We start from the raw sequence: 21,482 nt of genomic DNA on the forward strand, positions 1-21,482 counted from the left end.
ACTCTGTATGAAGCATGTGAGAGAAAGAGATAGATAGATAGAGGGGAGGGGGGAGAGAACGAGATGGAGAATAATTCATGGTTCCTACCCTTGAATGAGGTAGAGAAATATTTGGATGAAGTACAGCAGGCTGAGAGTCCATTGTGGCAAGCATGTAAGCCATGCCAGGTATTTCCGCTGCCGTATCATGTTGACGTACGACGTGATGCAGAAATGGCCATGAAGCATGCCTCTTGAGTCGCCTCCAAGCGGGCATTCCTCTTGGAAAGTTATCTTTTTGAGTGTTTGCAAATGGTCCTCTAAATAGTCGGAAAGACCAGCTCAGCTTTTGCAAGTATCAAGTGGAGATCAACTGGTCAGGAATGAGCTGAAGGCTCACAGCTTTATCAAACCTCATGACATGTGAACTCCTGTGTGAGAGTCAACTCTAGGTATTAATAGATTTCTTCATCTTGTTTGCAAAAATTGTGATGACTCATTTACTGCTTTCTTTTTTAAATCATAAAAGAAAACATTCGACTCATAATTTTTTGGAGAATTTAGGTATTAAGTCTTCAATAATTCAAGTGATATGATTTCAGATGATGAGGAAAAGGACCCATTTTTACATGGAGGGCAGATATTATATACACAAATTGAGTTTTTGGTCGACCGGTGTATGTTTTGTTCTGCCATTTGTTTATTCATCTAGAAAACTATATCCGGCAAATTGAACAAGCACTCACCCACAGTGTTCATAAGTGTGATTACACAATGTATAGATGTAGGTGTGAGTGTCATAAGGCCTCGCATCTCAGTATTTTGGACTGCCTAAGATGCACTTATCATAATCGGCCCAGTTATACAATGTATGTGCAAGTGCATGATTGCTATTTGAGTTGTTATGAACATATTTTTCCTCCTCTTTTTCATCACATTTTATTTCCTTCCAAAGCTGATATGAAGGCAGTTAGCATTATCAGAGATTTTACCCTAGACTTTACTCTGATATACTTTTTAGTGTGAAACTACACTACTCTGTGTGAGCTTTGCACACTAACCACTAAGTAAACATTTCCTCTTCATAATGAGTGGCATGCTCTTTCATGGAAGTCATGCTATAGGTACAATGTCCTACTGGTATTGCAGATTAAGTTCTGTAGCATAGTTTTTTGAAGAACAGACACTGTTTCCTGTGGGATTTGGATAAACAGAGTTGAAACCACTTCAGTTAACCGGTTCCATACCGAATTCTGGATTCCCCATAGACTTAATACACAGGCCACCAGGTTCCCGTATGGAACGGGTTAACATGCTTTAAATTTTTGCAGTCTCTCCCTTTTCTTTTAGTATTTGACATATGATTTCCAAAGCTAGTTTGATAATGACAATGTGTATAATGGTTAGACTGCTGAAAGGTCTGAGAACTTTTTTCTTTCCCTTTTTTAATCGGAGGATTCTGTATTCATGTTCTTTTTTCTATGTCATTGAGCAACTAAGTAATCCTCCAACCTTCTGGTCTGGTGTCATAATCCAGGACTTGTACCTCTTCCTTTGTGTCCACCACAGTACTCCCTACAGACTGACATGTCTCGACGTCAGCTGGAGTACGAGGCCCGCCAGCTGCGAGAGTTGATGCAGGAGAGGTTGGGCTCCATGGAAGACATCGCCAGCCGCCACCGTATGCGCATGCAGCGACTCAGTGCCATCGAATACGAGCTGAGGCAGGTCCAGGAGCAACAGCAGCATCAGCAGCAACAGCAGCAACAAGCAGCGGCTCCAGCCTGGAATCAGGGTGTACAGGTAAGTGTCTCACACAGAGCCATGAAAGACAGACCTACCAAGTCTCGCACCTTGGGGGGTTTTCTCATGCTCATGGGCCTGAAATGCTTTTTTTTCTCTCACACCTTAATAAGAATCCCATACAACAAAAAAGGCAAAAATGATAAGCATGGATTTCCAACTATCTAAAAAGTCACTTTTGAGACAATTTTTTTAAAAAGTAAGATAAGCCAAAATATAGAGTCTGTTAAGCATGCACCATGATTTACTGCTCAAAGATGTTAAAGCTCCTTACTGTTGGAGGGACCCTCCTCCTGCTCCAGATTGTTGCTCTCTTGGGCAACACTGATGCAAGGCAAAATCTCATGCCTAGCTGCTTCTATGTCATCTTTGAAAAGAAAAGACCGAGACCTGTACAATCAACTCACACACAACTGGGTCGCATGTAGAAAATGTGATAAAAGAACATTATATCGCACCGCTAAGATGAAAAATGTTCCCTATAATCCTCAAAAATTTAATGTCAGTTGTGTAATGAACTTTGCAGTGCAGAGAGTGCTTGCTGGTATGAAATAGGAATTGAGTACATGTAGAATCAAAAGACAATCTAGTCCAAGCTACCTTCTGTAACCCCACTCAGTGGCTCTGACACCTTGATTTGGATGTATCTACATGATCCAGCTTTCAGTGACAGTATAAAATCTCGATCTCCTCTTCTCTCTGTCCAACCTGTAACAGCCATCACTTCCTGATGATGCTCTGAGGTTAGCCTATAGCCAGGGTCTCAACGTTGGTGGAGGAACAAGCAGCAAGCGATCCTCAGCCAGCTCTCATGACTCAAACTCACATGGCAGCCCAGCCACCGGTCGCCGTGCCAACAGCCTCGCCCTGGATGGCAAACTGGAACTCAACCTTAGCAGCTCTCCCCCCAACGGCCTCCACCAGAACCACCCCGCAGCAATTGCTCAGGCAGTGACAGACAGCCCCTACATTCACCTCTCCAATGATGGCTCCGTGCAGGCTGGTAGTGGGATGCAGCAAGGGCAAGGCAGTGGTGGTGGTGGTGCCCCGCCCTGCCCTCCAAATTTCTTCCATGGGGCGTGGCCCTTTCTAAATAACCTGCATGGTGGCAGTGGAGCCGCTGGGATGGAGTCCATGGAGCAGGCCCTGGGAAAGATTGCAGGTGCTGGGGCAGGCAGCGGTGGGAATGGGGAGCAGGAGACGTCGAGCGTGATGAGTTTTGGATCCTCCTCGTGCTCTGGGACAGGTCCAAGGAAGGGATCAGGGGCTGGAACACACAACACTCAACTTGGGGTCAAGGTATGATCCACTGAGGGCAGTGTCTACTTGCCATCGTATTAGCTGGAGTCAATGTTTTGTGATTTGAAAAAGGCTTGCTGCTGCCCATACTGCACAACAATTGCCTATTTTGTAGAAGACAGTTTCACATCTGTATTTGCAATCAGAACAACATTTTCTGGGATGTTCTTCCAATTCAAAATCCAATAAATGTGAAGAATCTGATTGAAAAATTGAAATGCCATATGTGATGGCAAAGTCAGTAGTTAGTAGGATGACATGGCAAATGTCCAACTATAGACCGATTCAATTTCGATGACCTATTTACCTACCGCCGCTAGCGGCGCTATAACGGTCGCCATAACTGGGGGCCAACGGGGGCTTCCAGCGAGCTAGCTACCCAGCGAGTTGCACTTGCAGCTCAGCAGCCTATAGCGTACCCATCGCGCATAGTTAGCCGGGCCTGGCCGCTGTGCCGCGGCGGCGCCGGCGACCGCCGCGCTAATATTGTGATTGTTTACTCACTGTGGGGAAAAGCCATTCAGCGGCTTTTAATGCTTTTCTTTTGGACAAATTGAGTGATTCAAACATATTCGATCTACAATGAAAGCTTCAAAGGAAGGATAAGGAAAACATATTGTGCAGTTGTTGGGTGCATAAATAACAGAAAAAATGGAAATGGAAGCTGCACGGCAGTGTATGAAATTCAGACACCGCTGACGCATGATAAATTAGGCAAAATTAAAGACAATTAAGTGAAAGACAACTGTATAAAAATGCACAGATTTCGAAACAAGCTATGTCTACTAGATTCTCTATTTAATTAGGTTATCACTGCATATTCGTAAAATGTGTTGTTCATCTTAGAAGACAAGTGTAGATCAAAGAATTTGATAATTCACTGTTGTTGTTTTTTAATCCTTGGTGTCCTACTTGCCAAAGTTAGAATACACTTCCTGGCTAGACTTTATTATTATCACAAACATTTTACAGCCTACACTACAGCTGAATAAATGTTTCAAGATGCGTAAAATTCTTATATTGTTTTCACTTCTTCAATGTTCAGCACTGAATTGACCATAGGCCTATGGCCCTATTCAATTTGGCCTGGAACTCTGAATTTGACTTTTGATAAAGTGATACAAGATATAAATATCTAACCATGGATGGTGGCAAACATCCGTTTCATAATCATAGTAAGAAAGTATGATTTAAAAATCACTTTTGTAGATTATAATATCGTAGGCGTTAGCGTGATGTTATGCAAGGTTACTTAGACCTAAAACAGTAGAAGTTTTGGTTGTAGACATAAGGCGACGTATAGTCGTAACTTAAGTTTAGGCATGAATACGGCCTAGAAATGCCTAGATTTATATTCCGTTTGGTTTACCGTACTTATTTAGGCTTCCCTGAAGTTATCGACAACCGAAAATGATATAGGATGTAGGGTTCTAGAAGTCAATAAATCTAGATCTAGACTGGACTCTTGCCTAGAATTCTAGACAAGATCTAATGTTAGACAGATTCTACCCTGCTGGCCCGACACTCCCGAGTAAAGGCAAAAGCCTGCCCTAAAAAGGTTAATTTAACTGATAGCTTGCAATTTATTGCGCCATATCTAGCTCAAGATTCTTATTCATTATTTGTGTTTAATTATATCAGTTAACTTGTCAACAGCCTAGGCTTATTAGCAAGACGTCTACCTGCGCCTAGCAATAATTCTCCCCAGCGGTTTTTATTCTCTTATACACAAATGTGAATATACGGGGCTTACTAGTACACGCGAGTACCAAAGTCATCGCCAAAGAAATAGAGTCTACAAACATTCACGGATCGTACCAATATTTACCTTGAAATTCAAGTTTTGGCTACAGCCGTATGTCATCTACCCATTCGCTCGTAGTCGGTATAAGTTGTTTGATTTTATTTATTTTTAATTAGCTAGCGAACAAAAAATGTAGACTCTATAGTTGTCACAAAGCCATGTGCGTCGATCGCTGCCAGCGCCAGAGATTGCTAGCTGGCCGGCTGGCGCCGGGTGGTAAAAGCACAGGCTGCCGCTGGCACCCTTGCCAGGCACGCAGGGCGCTTGCCGACCCGACCTGTTTGGCCCCCAGTTATGGCGTCGCCTTAAGAGGGCGCACTTCCATGAACAGTCGCTTGAATCGGTCTATAATCTTGTTATACCTTGTAATAAAGCATTGAAAGTGGATGAAATATGGAATATATTAAAGTGGTTTGTTGCTCTCCTTCCAGGTTGGATTTGTGTACTCGCTGCTGTCAATGTTGGGATCCCATGACAGGGATGACATGGCCAGCACACTGTTGATGATGTCCAGGTCTGCAGACAGCTGCCTAGCCATGAGGCAGTCAGGTATGATAGCACTCAGCTGAAAATGAGCTTCACCACTCATACACAAATACACACACACACACACACAACACACACAAAGATGCACACATGATTACCGGTACATGCAACATCAAAGCCTTTGATAGTCCTTGTAGATGGTCCCCAATAGCACTAATTTCAAATTCCCCAGTGTTTTCTGACATTATGGGTATTCCTGCCATTTCGTTTATAGTGACAGTCAAATGATACAGGTACTGTTTCTCCATGTAGAAATAAAGCTCCATGAAAAATAGTAATGCATAAAAGGTAGTTTGACTGAATGATTGTCTGCACATGGGAATTGAACTCACTTTACTTATACCTCTATCAATGCTGCTCAGAGATTTATAAGTGAACTGTTAGATTGTAGACTACGACTAATGCCATGGGAATAAACTCTCATACTCTATAATCTTTCTGTGTCATACATAACCTCCTCTTCATCCTACAGTGTAGTACTCCCCTACTAACTGCCTATCATGCCTCCTGTAATGTAGGCCAATAGAAACGATGAAGCTCAATTCATGACAATCTTGAGTTGTCTAATGAACAACATTCACTCATACATTGCAACCCTTCTTCCTTAGTCCAGTACAAAGTGGTTTTGTGTCTTTTTCCACCTGATGTCCAATGCTTCTGTGATTGCTTCTGTGTATAGAAGACTTTATCATAAATATTCATGATATTCTTGTTGGTAACACTCAGATTTTTGTTTTGTTTTGTTTTGGTTTTTTTTTTTTTTGCATGTAATTGCCGTAGAGTTCATCGTGGTTTTGAAAGGATGACTAACAGATCTCATTATTTTTTGATCTACTTTACCAGGATGCATCCCACTCCTGATCCACATTCTTCATGGCACTGACCAGGAGTCAGTACTGGGCAACTTCCGGGGCAGCCAGAAGGCACGTGCCTGTGCCAGCACAGCCCTCCACAACATTGTGCACCTCAACCCAGATGAGAAGCGGCGGAAGCAGGAGGGGCGTGTGCTGAGACTTCTTGAGCAGATCCGGGCCTACTGTGACTCCCTGGTGGAGTCGGAGACCAAAGAAAGTGGTGGGTACACCTCTCTCCCTCTCCTCACCCATACCTGAATCTTTCAAATGTTAGCCATTTGAGGACTAAACCTGAGATGCAAAAACCAAGAAATCATTTCAAAGTCACATTGTGTGATATGCACACTTTCCATCTCCAAAGCTTTAGTGCTAGCACATTTGCCACTGTAACAGAATCATGATTACAGTATGTAACTTGATGTTTATAATGATGTTTGCAAAATATCAATATGTACCTTGTCTTCACCAAACTCAGAGCTACTCATTCAGATGTTGAGAAACCAACCATTACACACATGTATAATTGTGAGAGTATCCACATTGACCGTAACTGTGCATTTTCTAACATGAGGTTTAATCCATGCATTATTTGCATACTTGATACCAGTTGTAGTGTACGCAATTAGTGTTGTAGTATGTACTGTTTCCAGAAATGTAAGGGCTGAAAATGCTCATTGTAGGTTTTCTATATGATCTTTTGTTCTATGTATATATCCTGTTAGAAACCTTTGTGGTAATCTCCATTAGGTTAATTTCTCAGTGGAAATATGAGCAAAAATAAGTGTGATTCCATCGGGATTCAAACCCGAGACCTCCGGATTGCTAGCCCAGTGCTCTACCGACTGAGCTACAGAAAGCCCTAGTACAGTGTTCGTCCCAGAAACCCTTAATTCTCAATGGAGAATTACAACAAAGTGACATGTAAAGACCAAAGTGCCAAATATTTGCAGAATGTACATAAATTCATGTGATGTCATCTATGAAACAGACTAACTTACAAGGAAAAATGGTTATCAGACTAGAAACAAAGATTTTCTTTGACAGGAGTGAAGAAGAAGTGGCTGGATTACCCTGACGATATTGTGGTGCTGTGTTATTGCAAGCCACATTGTGTTATCATTAATGAATGAAAGCCAAACAAAAGACAAGGAATTTGGGAATGGTTCGATCACATATTCAGAATGAATGGGTGTCTCTGTCACCGTGAAACAAAGCCCAGCTTATGAAATGGGTATAGCATGCAAGTCGTTTCGCCCTTATACAGCATTGTATAATCGTTGACGTTTGAGCAACGCCCATCAATATCGCTCATCTTCTTGTTCCTAGCAGCAAATACTCAGAAGCCGTTACCGATGGATCACAACCCAGGACCAGCCATGGCTGCCCTTATGAAGCTCTCATTTGACGAGGAGCATCGCAGTGCAATATGTCATCTTGGTATGTACCTTATCCCCCATTTTCAATCTATGTAGATTTACTAGTTAACAGGTAGTGTCATAGTTCAGTACTATGAAAAGATAGTTCCCCCTTTAGAATATTTTCCATTAAAATTGATTTTTAAGCAAGAAATTGTTGGACAATGTAGTGAAATTAGGCAAATGATGACCAAATTGAATTTTTCATTTCATTTGAGCTTCTGGGACTTTTAGACAATACCCAACATTTTTCTAGACTTAAGGCAGAACATCATAGAAGAGACGCAGGTTCATCTCCAAGTCTATTTAATTCTCGAACATTTAACTTGCAGGCCAGTGAAATTTGCATTAATAACACCCAAACTTGCACTGCATTTAGTCATCATCAATCTGAGAGAAATTCAAAGAATAAAAAGAATGATATGTATAAATATGCAGTACCCGCTGTTATGAGGGGTTAGAACCATCATTGGCTATTGGGTGAGAGCTTGTTATTCTCATGGATATGACACCTGTCTAGCAATCAGTAGTTTGTTGTCTCGAATCCAACCCGAGTGTGTGTTTTTTTCTTTTTATTATGGCTACTTCTAAAAGACTTAATTATCAGCGTTTATTTATGCTGACGAAGGGCATATCGTGAATGGAAATAATTCAATGCAAGAATCATTGATTTTAATAATCTCAAAGAAGGATGGGGGTAATGGCACCGAACTATTTTATGTACTTGACAGGTGGCCTTCATGCAATAGCAGAGCTTCTACAAGTGGACTATGAGGTTCATGGTAGCAGTAGTGACCAGTATACTGTCACCTTGAGGCGGTATGCAGGAATGGCTCTGACGAACCTCACTTTTGGGGACGTGACCAACAAGGCCTTGCTGTGCTCAATGAAGGGCTGCATGAAGGCCCTGGTGGCTCTCCTTGGGGCAGAAAGTGAAGACCTTCGGCAAGTAGCAGCCAGTGTTCTCAGGAATCTGTCGTGGCGTGCGGACATGGCCAGCAAAAAGGCCTTGAGAGAGGCAGGAGCTGTTGTGGCACTGATGAATTGTGCACTAGAGGTGAAAAAGGAATCAACTTTGAAGAGTGTTTTAAGTGCTTTATGGAATCTGTCAGCACACTGTACTGAAAACAAAGCAGACATCTGTGCTGTGAGTGGTGCACTGGAATTCCTCGTAAGTTCACTGACCTATCGTAGTCCCACAAGAAACTCTGCGGTTGTTGAGAATGGTGGGGGTATTTTGAGAAATGTCTCGAGTCACATAGCAACAAATGAGAAATACAGACAGATTCTTCGCAAACATAATTGCTTGCAGATTCTTCTACATCACTTGAAGTCATCTAGTCTGACTATTGTCAGCAATGCCTGTGGTACCCTCTGGAATCTGTCTGCAAGGAACAAGAGTGACCAGGACTTACTCTGGGAACTTGGTGCTGTCAGTATGTTAAAGAACTTGATCAACTCCAAACACAAAATGATTGCCATGGGAAGCTCTGCAGCCCTCCGCAATTTGATGTCTTCTCGACCTGATGTCCTAGCGACATCAGAAGGACAGAAAGATGGTACACCAGGATTACACGTCAGGAAGCAACGTGCCCTCCAAGCTGAAATTGACAAGAATCTCAAAGACACTTATGCTGAACTGGAAGGGCGGACAGACCAGCATGGATTGCTCCAGAACCAGCAGAGGGCCTCCCTCAGAAATCGCCACCGATCCAGACAAAGCGGGCCAGATTACTCCCCTGTCCCTCAGCGCATCCCAATTTGGAACCCCAATGCCACTCCACTGCCAGACTCTCTCATGAATAGCCAACAGAGGGCGCTCTCTCCAAGCAGTCGGCATCATGGCAACGTCCATACCCCTGAAGGGAGAGAAGAACATTCGTTTGAAGAAGGGAAAACTACAGGGGATGGCAAGGGAGCGTCAAGTCAGCCTGGTTCAGTTGAAAGTAGCCCAGGAAGACCTCATGGAACAAGTCGCATTGCACAGGTATGACATTGCATATGTCAGCTTTTAAAACCCCAGTTCACATGTTTTGATATCCATCTAAAAATGTGATGGCAAATTTCACTTTTATTCCGCAGTTGTAAAGAAAAAAATATGAAAAAGGAAAAAAATATGTACACCAAGGTTTTTTATAGCTCTGGTAAAGTGATTTTTTTCAAATCACACATTCCATTTCTGATTCGAAATACCAATATAAAAGTATCAAAGTTTTTAGTTATTAGCTGTCCTGCAAGTTTCTTTCTTTCTTTTTTTTAAGTATCTTGCCTATCCCCTCAATCTTGTCTGTGTGAAAGTTTCCATCATCAACCGTTCACAAAAAAAGAAATAATATTATTTCTTTACGGAACTATGTCATTACAAAAAGTGTCTCATCGCAACTTTATATATCATGGTAGCGTCAATCATGGGTCATAATACTGACTTAAAAAGTAGGAAGGTCACAGATATTAAGTGTTTTGAAAATCTTTCAACATACAAAGTGTTCTGTGAACATGCAGATATTTAATCACATGGAAATCTTGACTTATTGTGCTCTACTGGTTTATTGTTTCACAGATTATGCAAGAGGTAGCTCAAGCTGGTCTTCCAAATGAGTCAAATTCAAATGGTGAGAGTCCAAGGCGGGTGGAATCATTGGAAAGCAGGCTCCAATCTCGCAGTGGTCATCAACCAAAGCCATCATGTCCACGTTCAAGCTCTTTCACGCACATGCCTCCAGAGGGCTCTAACCTCTCCAGCCGTTCTAATTCATACTGCTTTGGATTTGAGGGAGGTCATGGCTTGGGAGCAAGGCGGTCTTCAACAGAGAGCATCAATAGTATATCCAGTGATATATTCCCGGCAGGAATTCATGAACGGTTGGCCCACAACAAGTCTCAAATGGATCACTCCCAGTCAGCAGACAGTTCCCTCAACATGCATGGAACTGGTCGCACTCTCCAGACATCAGCACTAGGGCATTCTGCTGATGAAGCCTTCGGCACAAATATGGACTCTACCACAAATTACAGCTTGAAGTACTCTGAGGAAAACATCCCTCCAAGTGTTAGTAATCCTGAGAGAGGTGGACATGAAAAGCACACTTGTGATGGAACCGATTTGCATCAGGAGCAGAATGAAGAGAGTAACACGCAGCCATGCCAAAAGTGCAATTCTCCCCATAGGCCTCGAGAGGGCCTAGCCATTGCAACCACATATATCGCTTCTCAGCACCCCCGAGCCTTCCCTCAACAGTATTCTGAGCAGTCTGTGACCCCTCACAACAATGTATTGGAGTCAATGCAGGGGTCTGGGATGTATTCCAGTATGGACAATTCTGAGCCCTATTCCCATGATGATGAGAGACCAACTGATTTCAGTCAGAGGTATGCCAATGATATGTCGCATGGAGAAGATCCAGAGAGATTTGGATTTGTCCAGACATCCATGGAGACTGGCACAGGAGGAGCAGTCTATATGAGTAGTGAGGAGCCAACCAGTTGTGAGAGAAACTACAATCCCTCATCTAATCAGGAGATTCCATCCAGCGTAGTGTCCCAGTTTGGATCAGAGCATGGAGGTTCTCATCATTCAATAGCTTCCAGTCACCATGAGGAGGAGCCACCCCCAGCCTGCAGCCATGATGACAACACCAAGACCTACTGTGTTGAGGGAACTCCAGGGCCCATCTCACGGTGTTCTTCTCTAAGCTCGCTGGACCTAAACGATATTGAAGAAAAGGTTATAGAGGAAGACGAGGCATGTCCAGACAAAGAGCTGCAAAGCACAACCCCTCCAAATGAGCCATCTCAGGAAAAGCTTGAAGACAAGCAAATGTTGCTGCAGCTTCCATCTGATGTCCCCCACCATGAGGAGGTCCAAGAAACACCACTAGTCTTCAGCCGGTGCAGTTCTGTATGTTCTCTGAGTAGTGATGATGTGCCTGACTTGTGTGATGACAGAAGTTCTATATACACAAACAGCCGAGCTGCAAGTGGCTATGTTAGCCCCAGTGAATTACCAGACAGTCCCAGTGAGACAATGCCACCCAGTCCAAGGAGAGCTTCTCAGAGTAATGTCAAGGTTGAACCACCAAATATCCCAAAACTGCCTGATATGGATGAAAAGCCCAAAACATATGCAACGGAGGGGACACCCATTGACAACTCCTGTGCCACCAGTCTCAGTGCACTGACGATTGATGAAGATGTAAAAGCCACGGTAGTGAAGCGCCTTCTACCCTCTGACGATACAGAAGCATTAAATGATGTTCAGGAAGCTAATGATGAGGAGGGTGATCTAGGGAAAACTGCAGATCAGGAAGGCAATGAATTTTCTGAGCAGGAGCAAAATCTTTTGGATGAATGTATAAATGCTGCTATGCCTGTCAGGAAAAAGGGAATACCAAAAGCCAGTAAATCAAAAAGCAAGAAGGTCAATGCTATGAAAAAGGTGCCGACTGGACAGAAGACAGCATCAAATAAACATGTGAGCTTTGAAAAAGCTAATGCCAATACGGATGCACCGAAGGCCTTTTGTACAGAGGATACGCCTGTGAATTTTTCAGCAGCAACTTCTCTTAGTGATCTGAGTATTGAAGACATTGAAATTGAGAGCTCAGGAGATGGCAAGTTGAGGATTTGCAATCCAGATAGGAGCATGATGGAGAAGCCGGAAGGTGTTGAGTCTGATGATCAGGTACAGAGCTCTAGCGATCTTCTTGCTTGCATGGATGACGCCAAATCAGACACCAACTCTGTCACCAAGGAAGCTGAAGATTCTATGTTGCTTGAGTGCATTAATTCTGCCCTTCCAAAGTCAAAGTCTGGCAAGCCTCGCTCGTCACTCCTTGCTAAGCACAGATCCCCTAGGCACATAGGAAAATTTAGGTCTCCAAAAGGCATTGCTCCTCGCAAGAAAATGCCAACGGCTGATGTAAGGCATAAGAGTCCTTCACCAATTCCTGAAATGGGTTCAGATACCCGATCTACCTCAAGTCAGGAGAGAGGTCAAGACTGGGGTAACAATCCATCACCGCCTCCTGATACTGTCACAACGTACTGCATGGAAGGAACACCAGGAATATCAAATGCTACGTCACTCAGTGATCTTACATCACCAGTTGATTCACAAGATGTCAATGGTAACATCACCGTACAGAGTGCTCAGAGTCAACGTCCCTGTCAAGATGTTGGAATCAGTATTGGGAGCACCCCTTCAGACACACCAAGGGTCTTTGCTGTAGAAGGAACACCTGTCAACTTTTCCTGCAATGGATCCCTAAGCTCCCTAAGCTGTGAGGAAGATGCAGATCTATCTGAAGCCAAAGCTCAAATGAAAGAAGCAAGTAAAAGGAAAAAGGTTCAAGGGGGCGTTGTGAAACAACAATCTCGTATACCCAAGCAGAGGTCTACATTTTCTAATGCAGCACATGAGCAACTGGAGAAGTCTGAAAAATTCTATGCCATGGATAATTATAACGACTCTGACATCTCTAAGAACATGATATCTCCACTGGATTCTCCAAGAGTATTTGCTGTTGAGGGAACACCAGGCATTATCTCAAGGGCTGACTCACTCAGTTCCCTGAGCTGTGATGAAGAGGATGGACCTGGAAGAGTGCCTCAAACCTCTGATAACAAGCCGTCTGAGAAAACTGCGAAGGAACGATTAGCAGAGAAAACACGTAATAGTAGAATTGGCAACAGTAGAATGCAGCAACTTGCTGAAGGGTCAATGGCAATGAGACGACTGAGCTCAGAAGAGGCTCCGCTTAGTTATGCTGTGGAGGATACCCCAACTTGCTTCTCACACAATTCTAGTTTAAGTGCACTTAGTGACAATGAAGATGAAGAGAGACCAGATGTTACAGAACAGTGGCAAGCTGAGACAGACTATCAGCAACACTTGGGTGAAGGAGGCAACTGTGGAATTGAGAAAGATTCTAGGAGGGTATTTGCAACAGAAGACACTCCTGTGTGCTTTTCCAGAAACAGTTCTTTGAGTTCACTTGATGCAGAATCTGTTGAGGATACAGCAAATGAACAAGCCTTGTTGGATGAATGTATTATATCTGGCATGCCTCAGTCCAAGGGGAAGAAAAATGTCAAAAAAATCAATGGCAAGATTATTTCTAATGGAGCATCTGCAGACAGTGAACAAGCCTCTGAGGAGCTTGTGAAAGAGGCAGAGGGGGAGGAAGCTAAACCTGTAAGACGGGGACCTCGTATCAGCAAACCATCAAGCAGCATGGATGAAAAATCTGTAAATGAGGAAGAAGAGGAGCCTAAGGGGGTCAGAGGTGGCAGAAAGATATACCGCAGCCCAATAACTGGAAAGATACGATCCATTACACCCCCAAAGAGTGTGATGCCTCTCAAGAGTCCTGCAGCCTCCAGAGGTGGTGTAGGAAAGACCAGTCCTACTGTAGCAACCAGGGGAAGGGGAGCAATACGAGGTGCAAGAGGGGGTGTCACTCGCAGTGCCTCCACAACGCCACCTAGAAATACCCCCACTGGTCGAGGAACCCCACCCAGGTCAGCCACACCACCTCGAACATCATCACCACTTTCTTCCTCGAGATCAGCAACACCTCCAAGGGGCACTGGTCTGTCTACCCCTCCTAGAACAAATACTCCTCCAAGATCTGGTTCACGTCCTGGAACTCCTTCCAAGTTAACAACACCCACTAAATCATCTGTTGGGAGTAAGGCTGTCAGTGAAACAAGAGCTACAAATTCAGCAAGAAGCATTACTCCACCAAGAAATGTAAGAAAGTCTTCTCTTGATTCACAAAAAGATGGTGACAGCAAAAGCGACACATCTTCCCGAAGATCTTCTGCCAGTAGTACATTCATCAGAGATAGCCCAACAAGAGAAAGTGTGAGTAGTATTCCAAAGCCGCGGCAAATAAAACCACCAAGTACTCAGTCCAAATCTCCTGGAAATGTAAATAGCATATCCTCCAAACCACCAGTAGGACGTGGCTCTCCTATTAACAAGTCCTGCACTACTAAGACACCATTGAGAGGCAGATCAGCAAGTCCCAAGTCTAAGATGCCTGTTCCTTCAAATGCTTCTTCGGGACCTAGGTCAAACATAGGTGCAACAGGAAGTCCTAAAACAGTGCAAAGCAAGGAAACTGCAAATGGCAAGCCTGTAGGTAAGATAGCAGATCAAATAGATGACTTGTCATCGGGAGTAGAGAACCTAAACCTGCAAAATGATGAAGAAACTGAGTTTGATGACCCAGATCGCCCAGTTCTCCTAAAACAATCAACGTTTACTAAAGACAGTGCATCTCTTCCAGAGCAGACACCAGAAACCAATCCTGTAAGTGAAGATGACAATTTGTTATCTCCTGTTCAGTCAGAGGACACTCCATCAGTCACAGAGAGTGAATCTAGTGTAGGGGTTTCAAAAGGTGGATGGCGAAAAGGCAATGCCACAACAGCCTCACATGATGTTAAAAAATCCTCAACACAAAACAGATCATCTAGTAAGCCCCAAACATCATCGAAAATTGCTGTTAAACGTACCATGCCAAGGACAGTGGCATCTACTGCCAGTGTCGTGAACAGAAGAGGGAATTCACCTGCAAGGTCAGAGTCTCCATCCAGAATGTCATCAACTTCTCAACGTTCAGAGTCACCATCACGTCACTCAACATCTTCCCAGTCCCAGAGCTCAGTCACCAGGCAGAGGATAGCGTCACAGACCAAGACAACACCATCTGCGTCAAGAAATGGCTCGCCTGCAGGGAAAGTCAACACAGGTCTTCAGAAAACAGGAAGTGTTGGGCAACGAACAGCCTCACCAGCAAGACCTAAAACCAATAGTGGTGCTTCTTCAGGTCGTTTGAATTCTCCCAAACCTGCAGCCAGTAGAAGCAGCTCAACACCTGCTAGGACGAGCAGTCCTTCTAGTCGAACGAGTATTTCATCAGTGAGAACTGGCTCCCCAAGTTCCAAACCCACAGTCACTTCAAGTGCCAAACCAGTTTGTACCCCTAGCAGAGGAGCTGGCCAGAAACCATCTTCCAGACCCTCATCAGCTGAGGGAGGCAGATCACCTGCCCTCAAAAGTTCCCCACACCAGAGCACCTCAGCTCCACAGACACCCTCTAAATTTGGGACTTTCACAAAAAAGAAAGGAAGCACTGATATAGAAATTGCCCCTGATGATGCTGAGGATACTGAAAAAGAAGAAACCAACAGTGGGTTTCGAAGCGATCAGAGTGAAGCAAAAGGAGGCAACCGAAAGTCAAATCTGTGTAAAGAATTGAGTATTCCTGTAAAAAACTGTGGAGGTAAAATCACATCACCATCACGGGAAACGGCTGATGGGGATGGCATCTGGATGAAGCGGGCAGAAGGGGATTCTTCTGCTAAAGAGAGCACTGCATCAAGTATACAGTCATCATCAAGACACAGCAGCTCATATAGTTTAAGTAGCGTCTCTACAAACCATCAAATTGCAAGTCTTTCTCGGCAGAAATCGGCTCAGCCAGAGCTAGGCACTACAGATAGATTACCTGTTGTGTCAGCTAAGAAGAATATTTTCCCATCTCTCAACAAGAACTCAAATTCCAAGTCGTCGAGTAAATCCAGTATTGATTCATCAAAAAGTGGGGGAAAGTCAACACCAAAACTTTCCTCTAAGCAAAAGCATGAAAAAGATGGTGCTGGTGATGTCAAGAAGTCCGAAAAAAAGGCTGAGAAAAAGCGGTTTTCCTTCCTGAAATTGAAGATTGGGGGCAAGAAATCTGAAAGTGATAGTGAAGGGAAGGAGAAAACTAAAGGCTTTTTTTCAAAAAAGGAAAAAAAGTCACCAAAAAACTTGAAATCTGATGAGAAGAAGCGAACCGCATCTGAGTCATCTGGAGAGCAGATGTTGCCAAGCCCGCCAATAGCAGAATTGGAACCGGAGCTTGACATTTGTGGAGCAGACCTTCACTTTGATAGGAGACTGGATGAACTGGAAGGATGGGATAGCGATAATGACATTGACAAGGAAGTTATGCCTGATGAGTTTGTGGAGTGGGATAGTGGGAGTGACATCATGAAAGAAGAAATGCCAGAAGAGTTCATTGAGAGCTGTTCAGAAGTGGACACGGATGCAACTACCCCTATCAGCCCTGGGCTTGTGTCCAATCCTCGAGCCGGACATCACCCAGAATACCCAAACGGACAGCTGGGGGACTTTTCCTCCAACTCTGAATCAGGTGGCCAGACCCCAAACGGACTGTCGGGGGACTTAGTGTCCCCCGTTAACAACACACACTCTGCAGCCGTGGAGGAACAATACTTTTGCTCTGAAAATCGACTCAACTCATTCATCCGGATTGGCAATGACAGCAAAAATGATGTCAATGACACAGTAGGGGAAGGAGAGCTGGGATATTCCCACAGGAGAGCTCAAAACCAGAGAAGTCGCAGCATGTCTGACACGATGGGGGAACATTCTCCTCACCGGCCACAAAGACTGAAGCTGCCTCAGAAGCCCTTTGGGGTCCATCGTAGTGACACCTCTCCATCATCCAATGTCATCCCTGTTCTAGTATCACCTTACAACTACAGTCCAAACCCAAATAGGAAAGGGGAGACAGACACGAATTGCTCTAGTTTTGGGGGTGGATTTCAAAAAGATGATAGTAGCAGGAGTAGCTCAGAAGTTGTAAGTCCTACAGGGTCAACAAGAGTCACAACTGTCTAATGCTGCATAGATCTACTGTAATTCTGGCATGACATACCATCAAAATGTCTACTTTGTATTGGAGCCATTTACAATTTTATAATAAACCTGATGATAAATTTCACAGAGACTTGTACGTATAGGAGTGTAACCTAAAGCTGTTACAATCAACTAGTGCTCCTTCCCTTTGTACAAAAATCATGATCCATTCTATGCAAGAAGCAACCAGCCGAAAATATTGCAGCAGCATGTATGTTGATTTTTTTTTTTAGTTCTGAAAACAGACAACTGATTCTCAAAGTGAAGCACTCAGACTTGACCTAGATTTTCATATCCTTCCTTTGATCTTGCTAAAACTTAGCATTGTTGTTTCATTGTATTTTTACTTTTTCACTGTGGAAAAACCATTTGTGCCACTTGAAAATTGGGAACGAGATGGAAAGACGGTGAAAGTTTTAGTATGTGGATGTAGTAGTAAGTTTTGCAGCATTTAGCTGTCACTCCCTTGTGTAGAAGTTGTCAATATCCAGATTATTTATGTCATTCTTATATAATTTGTATCCATATAAGCATGCAACGTTTGATTTTGAGATAAAACTTGCAATATATTTGATGTAGAATTCTCTCCTCTTCAAACTACATTAGCCATGATATTTTTTTTGAAAGATCATGTATTATGCTACATATCAGTTTGTGGTGAAAGAGAACTGTATTTTTCACAAATTCATTAGTGCAATGTTTCTGTGGTTATCCATAACAGTATGTGTGAAGCTAGTCTTTGTCTTTTCCTGTTAGAGAAAATTATTATTAAGAGACAGATATCTAGATTTCTTGGTATTTTGCTGTATGTGTGTACTTCCTTTGGCTTCAAATTAAAGTATGCCTATATTTTTGTGCCACAGTAGAAGACTTTGTATTGTCCCTCGGTTTTTGATGAGGTAGAAAATACACACTTGCTATAAGATTTTCCATGATTTATGAGAAGCAAGTGGTTACATCACTTGCAGGTTTCAAACAAGATAAAATTTGGGGGAAAAGTCTTGGCAGTTGCACCTGGAGTTGTGATGTGGCATCTTTGGTTGTTTAATGAAATTTCACTCTTTTTACCACTTGTTAAATCTTTCTTTATGAGATAATTATTGGCAGAGATAAATACCACTCCTTTAGTAGAATTTAGGAACAGTTCTTCATTTGAACACAGTGTATGTAGTTACAGGAAATTTCACTCTTTTTACCACTTGTTAAATCTTTCTTTATGAGATAATTATTGGCAGAGATAAATACCACTCCTTTAGTAGAATTTAGGAACAGTTCTTCATTTGAACACAGTGTATGTAGTTACAGTGTATAGAGTTGATGATCCTAGCTTACACAAATATGTGATTCTAGTTTGCAGCTTCATCAGTGTAGGGCACATAGCCTTCCGGATGTGTTCCTGAGGCACTTACAAAAAAAAAGAAAATGTACTTATATTGCAGTATTCTTCCAAGCCACATACGGTATTTTGCATATCAGGCAGTGCTGCAGTGGTTTAATTCAGAGCTATTAATTCAGAGCAGGCCAGAGAAGCATTGTAAATCTGGCTTAAGCATCATGCTGTACCCTTGCAACAGATGCATGATTTGAACTGTCAATATTTGCGCAGACTGCCAGGCTGCATATAATATCACTTGACTCACCCGCCCAAGCTGCTTGTGAGCCTCAGTTGAGAATTGTGTATTGCCTGATGCTTGTAAGATTATCTGATGTATTTGTTCCAGTTATAGACTGTCATTTTCAAACTTGGGACTCACACATACTGCGTGTATCAAATGAATGAAAAAATCAGTAGAAAGTACAGTGTTCAGTGTTGTCATACCCTATGACTTTCCACTGCCAAAAAACTACCACATCCACCCCCTATCTTATATGGCCTTGGATTTATGCTGGGAGATGATGTACCTGGTGAATACTCATGTGAAATTTTTCCATAATATAGCTATTACTTACAGGTTGTCCTTAGCTAGCCTTTGATACAAATATTGCACCACAATAGCAGTGCTAAACTGTCAAGAGAGAGGTCCACACTCGGCTGTAGGCACACCCGAGTAGAGTCGTAAGCCACATGGTACAGTGGACCAGACTTTGGATTTGTAGATACAGGGTCCTGAGTTCCAGTCCTTCCCAGTGCAAATGTCTTTCGACATGTTTTACCCACAGTGTCCCTCTTGACACGGGTAGAGAAATAGGTGTGTAGCAGTGCAGGGTAATGATACAATGCACTCCTGTTATAACAAACATGGTTAAACAACAAAATGCTGGGTACAATGAAATAAAAATTCAGGCAGCAACATTATCCTCTCTATGTTTTTATGTTGATTATTTGTTCGGTTATAACGAAATTTCGATATAACAAAAGAAAATTGCTGGTCCCGAGGACTTCGATATAACGGGAGTCCGCTGTACCAACAGAACCCTCTGAGACAGCAGTGCCCCTGCCAGAGACCAGAACCTGCCCTTGGTTAAAAACACCTCATCATTTGTTCTGTATTCTTCATTTATTGTTTAGATATCATTCATAAGTATTTTTATGATGATTATGACTATGATTATTATTAATCTTCTTATTATTATTATAACTACTGCTACTAATGGTACTACTATGACTACTACTACTATTATCATTATTAGCAGTAGTAGTAGTGATAGGAGTAGATGTATAACTTTTTTTTTTCTTGTGAAGATAGAGTTTACTCTGTGTCATGACCCGATTTGTATCTTGAGGAAATTGTTTGAAAAATACATTTATACCTTGAGAGGATTTAACTTGAGAGTTATCATCTCACTGTAATCATGATAAAATTGAACTTAAAAACCTCAGTGAAGGTAACAAATTTCTTGTGGTTGATATCTACTTGTAAGAAATGAAAAGTAGAAAACCTGGTGCTTGTGAAATGTACAATCATGTAAATATGTAGATTATTCTTGGATTATACTAATGTTATGAACAGAATATATATCCTATTCTGTACTCAAATCCAGAAACTTGCCAGATAACACTTTTGTATGATAGATTATATTGAAGTAAAGCAAAGGGAGACGCTTGCTTTGTTAACCATTCACTTTTTGTAGATACTTCTATATATCTGTGTCACATTTTGAAGTCCAGTTAAAGAGTTTAAGGGAAGTATAGAACACAAATGGTACTGTTTCCGGTGATTTTAAATTTGCTAGACGTTTTGTAACCAAAGACTATCTCCCGGAAGAAAAAGAATTTGGCATGTTTCCAGGAATGGTACATGTATACGTAGTAGTCCAGACATTAAAAAACATATTTGTGCAAGAGTATGTTCAAATCTATCAGAGCCATACCTCTGTTCTTCTGTAAATGTGATGTCACTGGAAGAAGTATTGAGAACATATTATATGTGTAAAAAAAAAAGACTTATCTTACAGTACTTTGTGTTAACATGTCTGTCATTTCATGTCTTGTTAAGTACATAAAGCTGCTTGTCCATGATTCTTTCACTGATTGTGCAAAAATGAGAGAAAATAAATGTGAAGAAATATCATCATGTTTCAAGGAGTACAAAAACGTACAGTGCCGACCGCGGGAAACGTCACGCAAACCCCTAGGGCAAATGCGGGAAGCCCTTTCGTCCGGGCGTACGAGGTTATACGCGGGCGTTTGGACGCGTACAGACGAGGGAAGTCGCCCGCACTTTCACGCTCGTCTAAACACCCGCATTTGCCCGAGCGCTCCAGCGCGGAATTAATGATATGAAAATCAAACTCTCCCGTCAACCATCGGCTACATGAAGGAAATTAGCTGAAATCGATCCGCGAAAATCATTTGAAAAGTATCAGTAATTTGCCGGATGTTTGCTTTTACGTTCGAAAGTAAAATAATAACCATAACATTCAGCTCCCGAATATGCTAAAGTAAATGTCGAATGATCCCTTTGACGTTTGGAAATGAATAACAATAATACTCCGTACGATGATTAAATAAATGTCGGATGTTTGCTTGTACTTTCGGAAGTAAATAGCAATAACATTCATCTCCGGAAGATGCTAAAATAAATGTCGGATCTTTGCTTTGACGTTCGGAAATGAATAACAATAAT

General features: G+C 42.5%; 1 protein-coding gene across 4 annotated transcripts in view; it reads left to right on the forward strand.

Moving 5' to 3' along the window:
• LOC139724860 (adenomatous polyposis coli protein-like) overlaps positions 1-20,936 on the forward strand; it is a 115,450-nt gene extending 94,514 nt beyond the window's left edge. For all 4 annotated transcript variants that reach the window (XM_071635983.1, XM_071635984.1, XM_071635986.1 and 1 more), the window contains 7 exons: positions 1,549-1,782; positions 2,500-3,081; positions 5,317-5,434; positions 6,275-6,505; positions 7,615-7,722; positions 8,432-9,687; positions 10,261-20,936. In XM_071635983.1, the coding sequence (XP_071492084.1) occupies positions 1,549-1,782; positions 2,500-3,081; positions 5,317-5,434; positions 6,275-6,505; positions 7,615-7,722; positions 8,432-9,687; positions 10,261-17,397 (9,666 nt within the window). In that variant the 3' untranslated portion in view covers positions 17,398-20,936. The remainder of the gene's footprint in view (positions 1-1,548; positions 1,783-2,499; positions 3,082-5,316; positions 5,435-6,274; positions 6,506-7,614; positions 7,723-8,431; positions 9,688-10,260) is intronic.
• The last annotated feature ends 546 nt before the right edge of the window (positions 20,937-21,482 follow it).

The sequence above is a fragment of the Diadema antillarum genome, unplaced genomic scaffold (genome assembly GCF_040938485.1).
Source record: "Diadema antillarum isolate AM-2024a unplaced genomic scaffold, OU_Dant_1.0 scf00000234, whole genome shotgun sequence".
NCBI lineage: Eukaryota > Metazoa > Echinodermata > Echinoidea > Diadematoida > Diadematidae > Diadema > Diadema antillarum.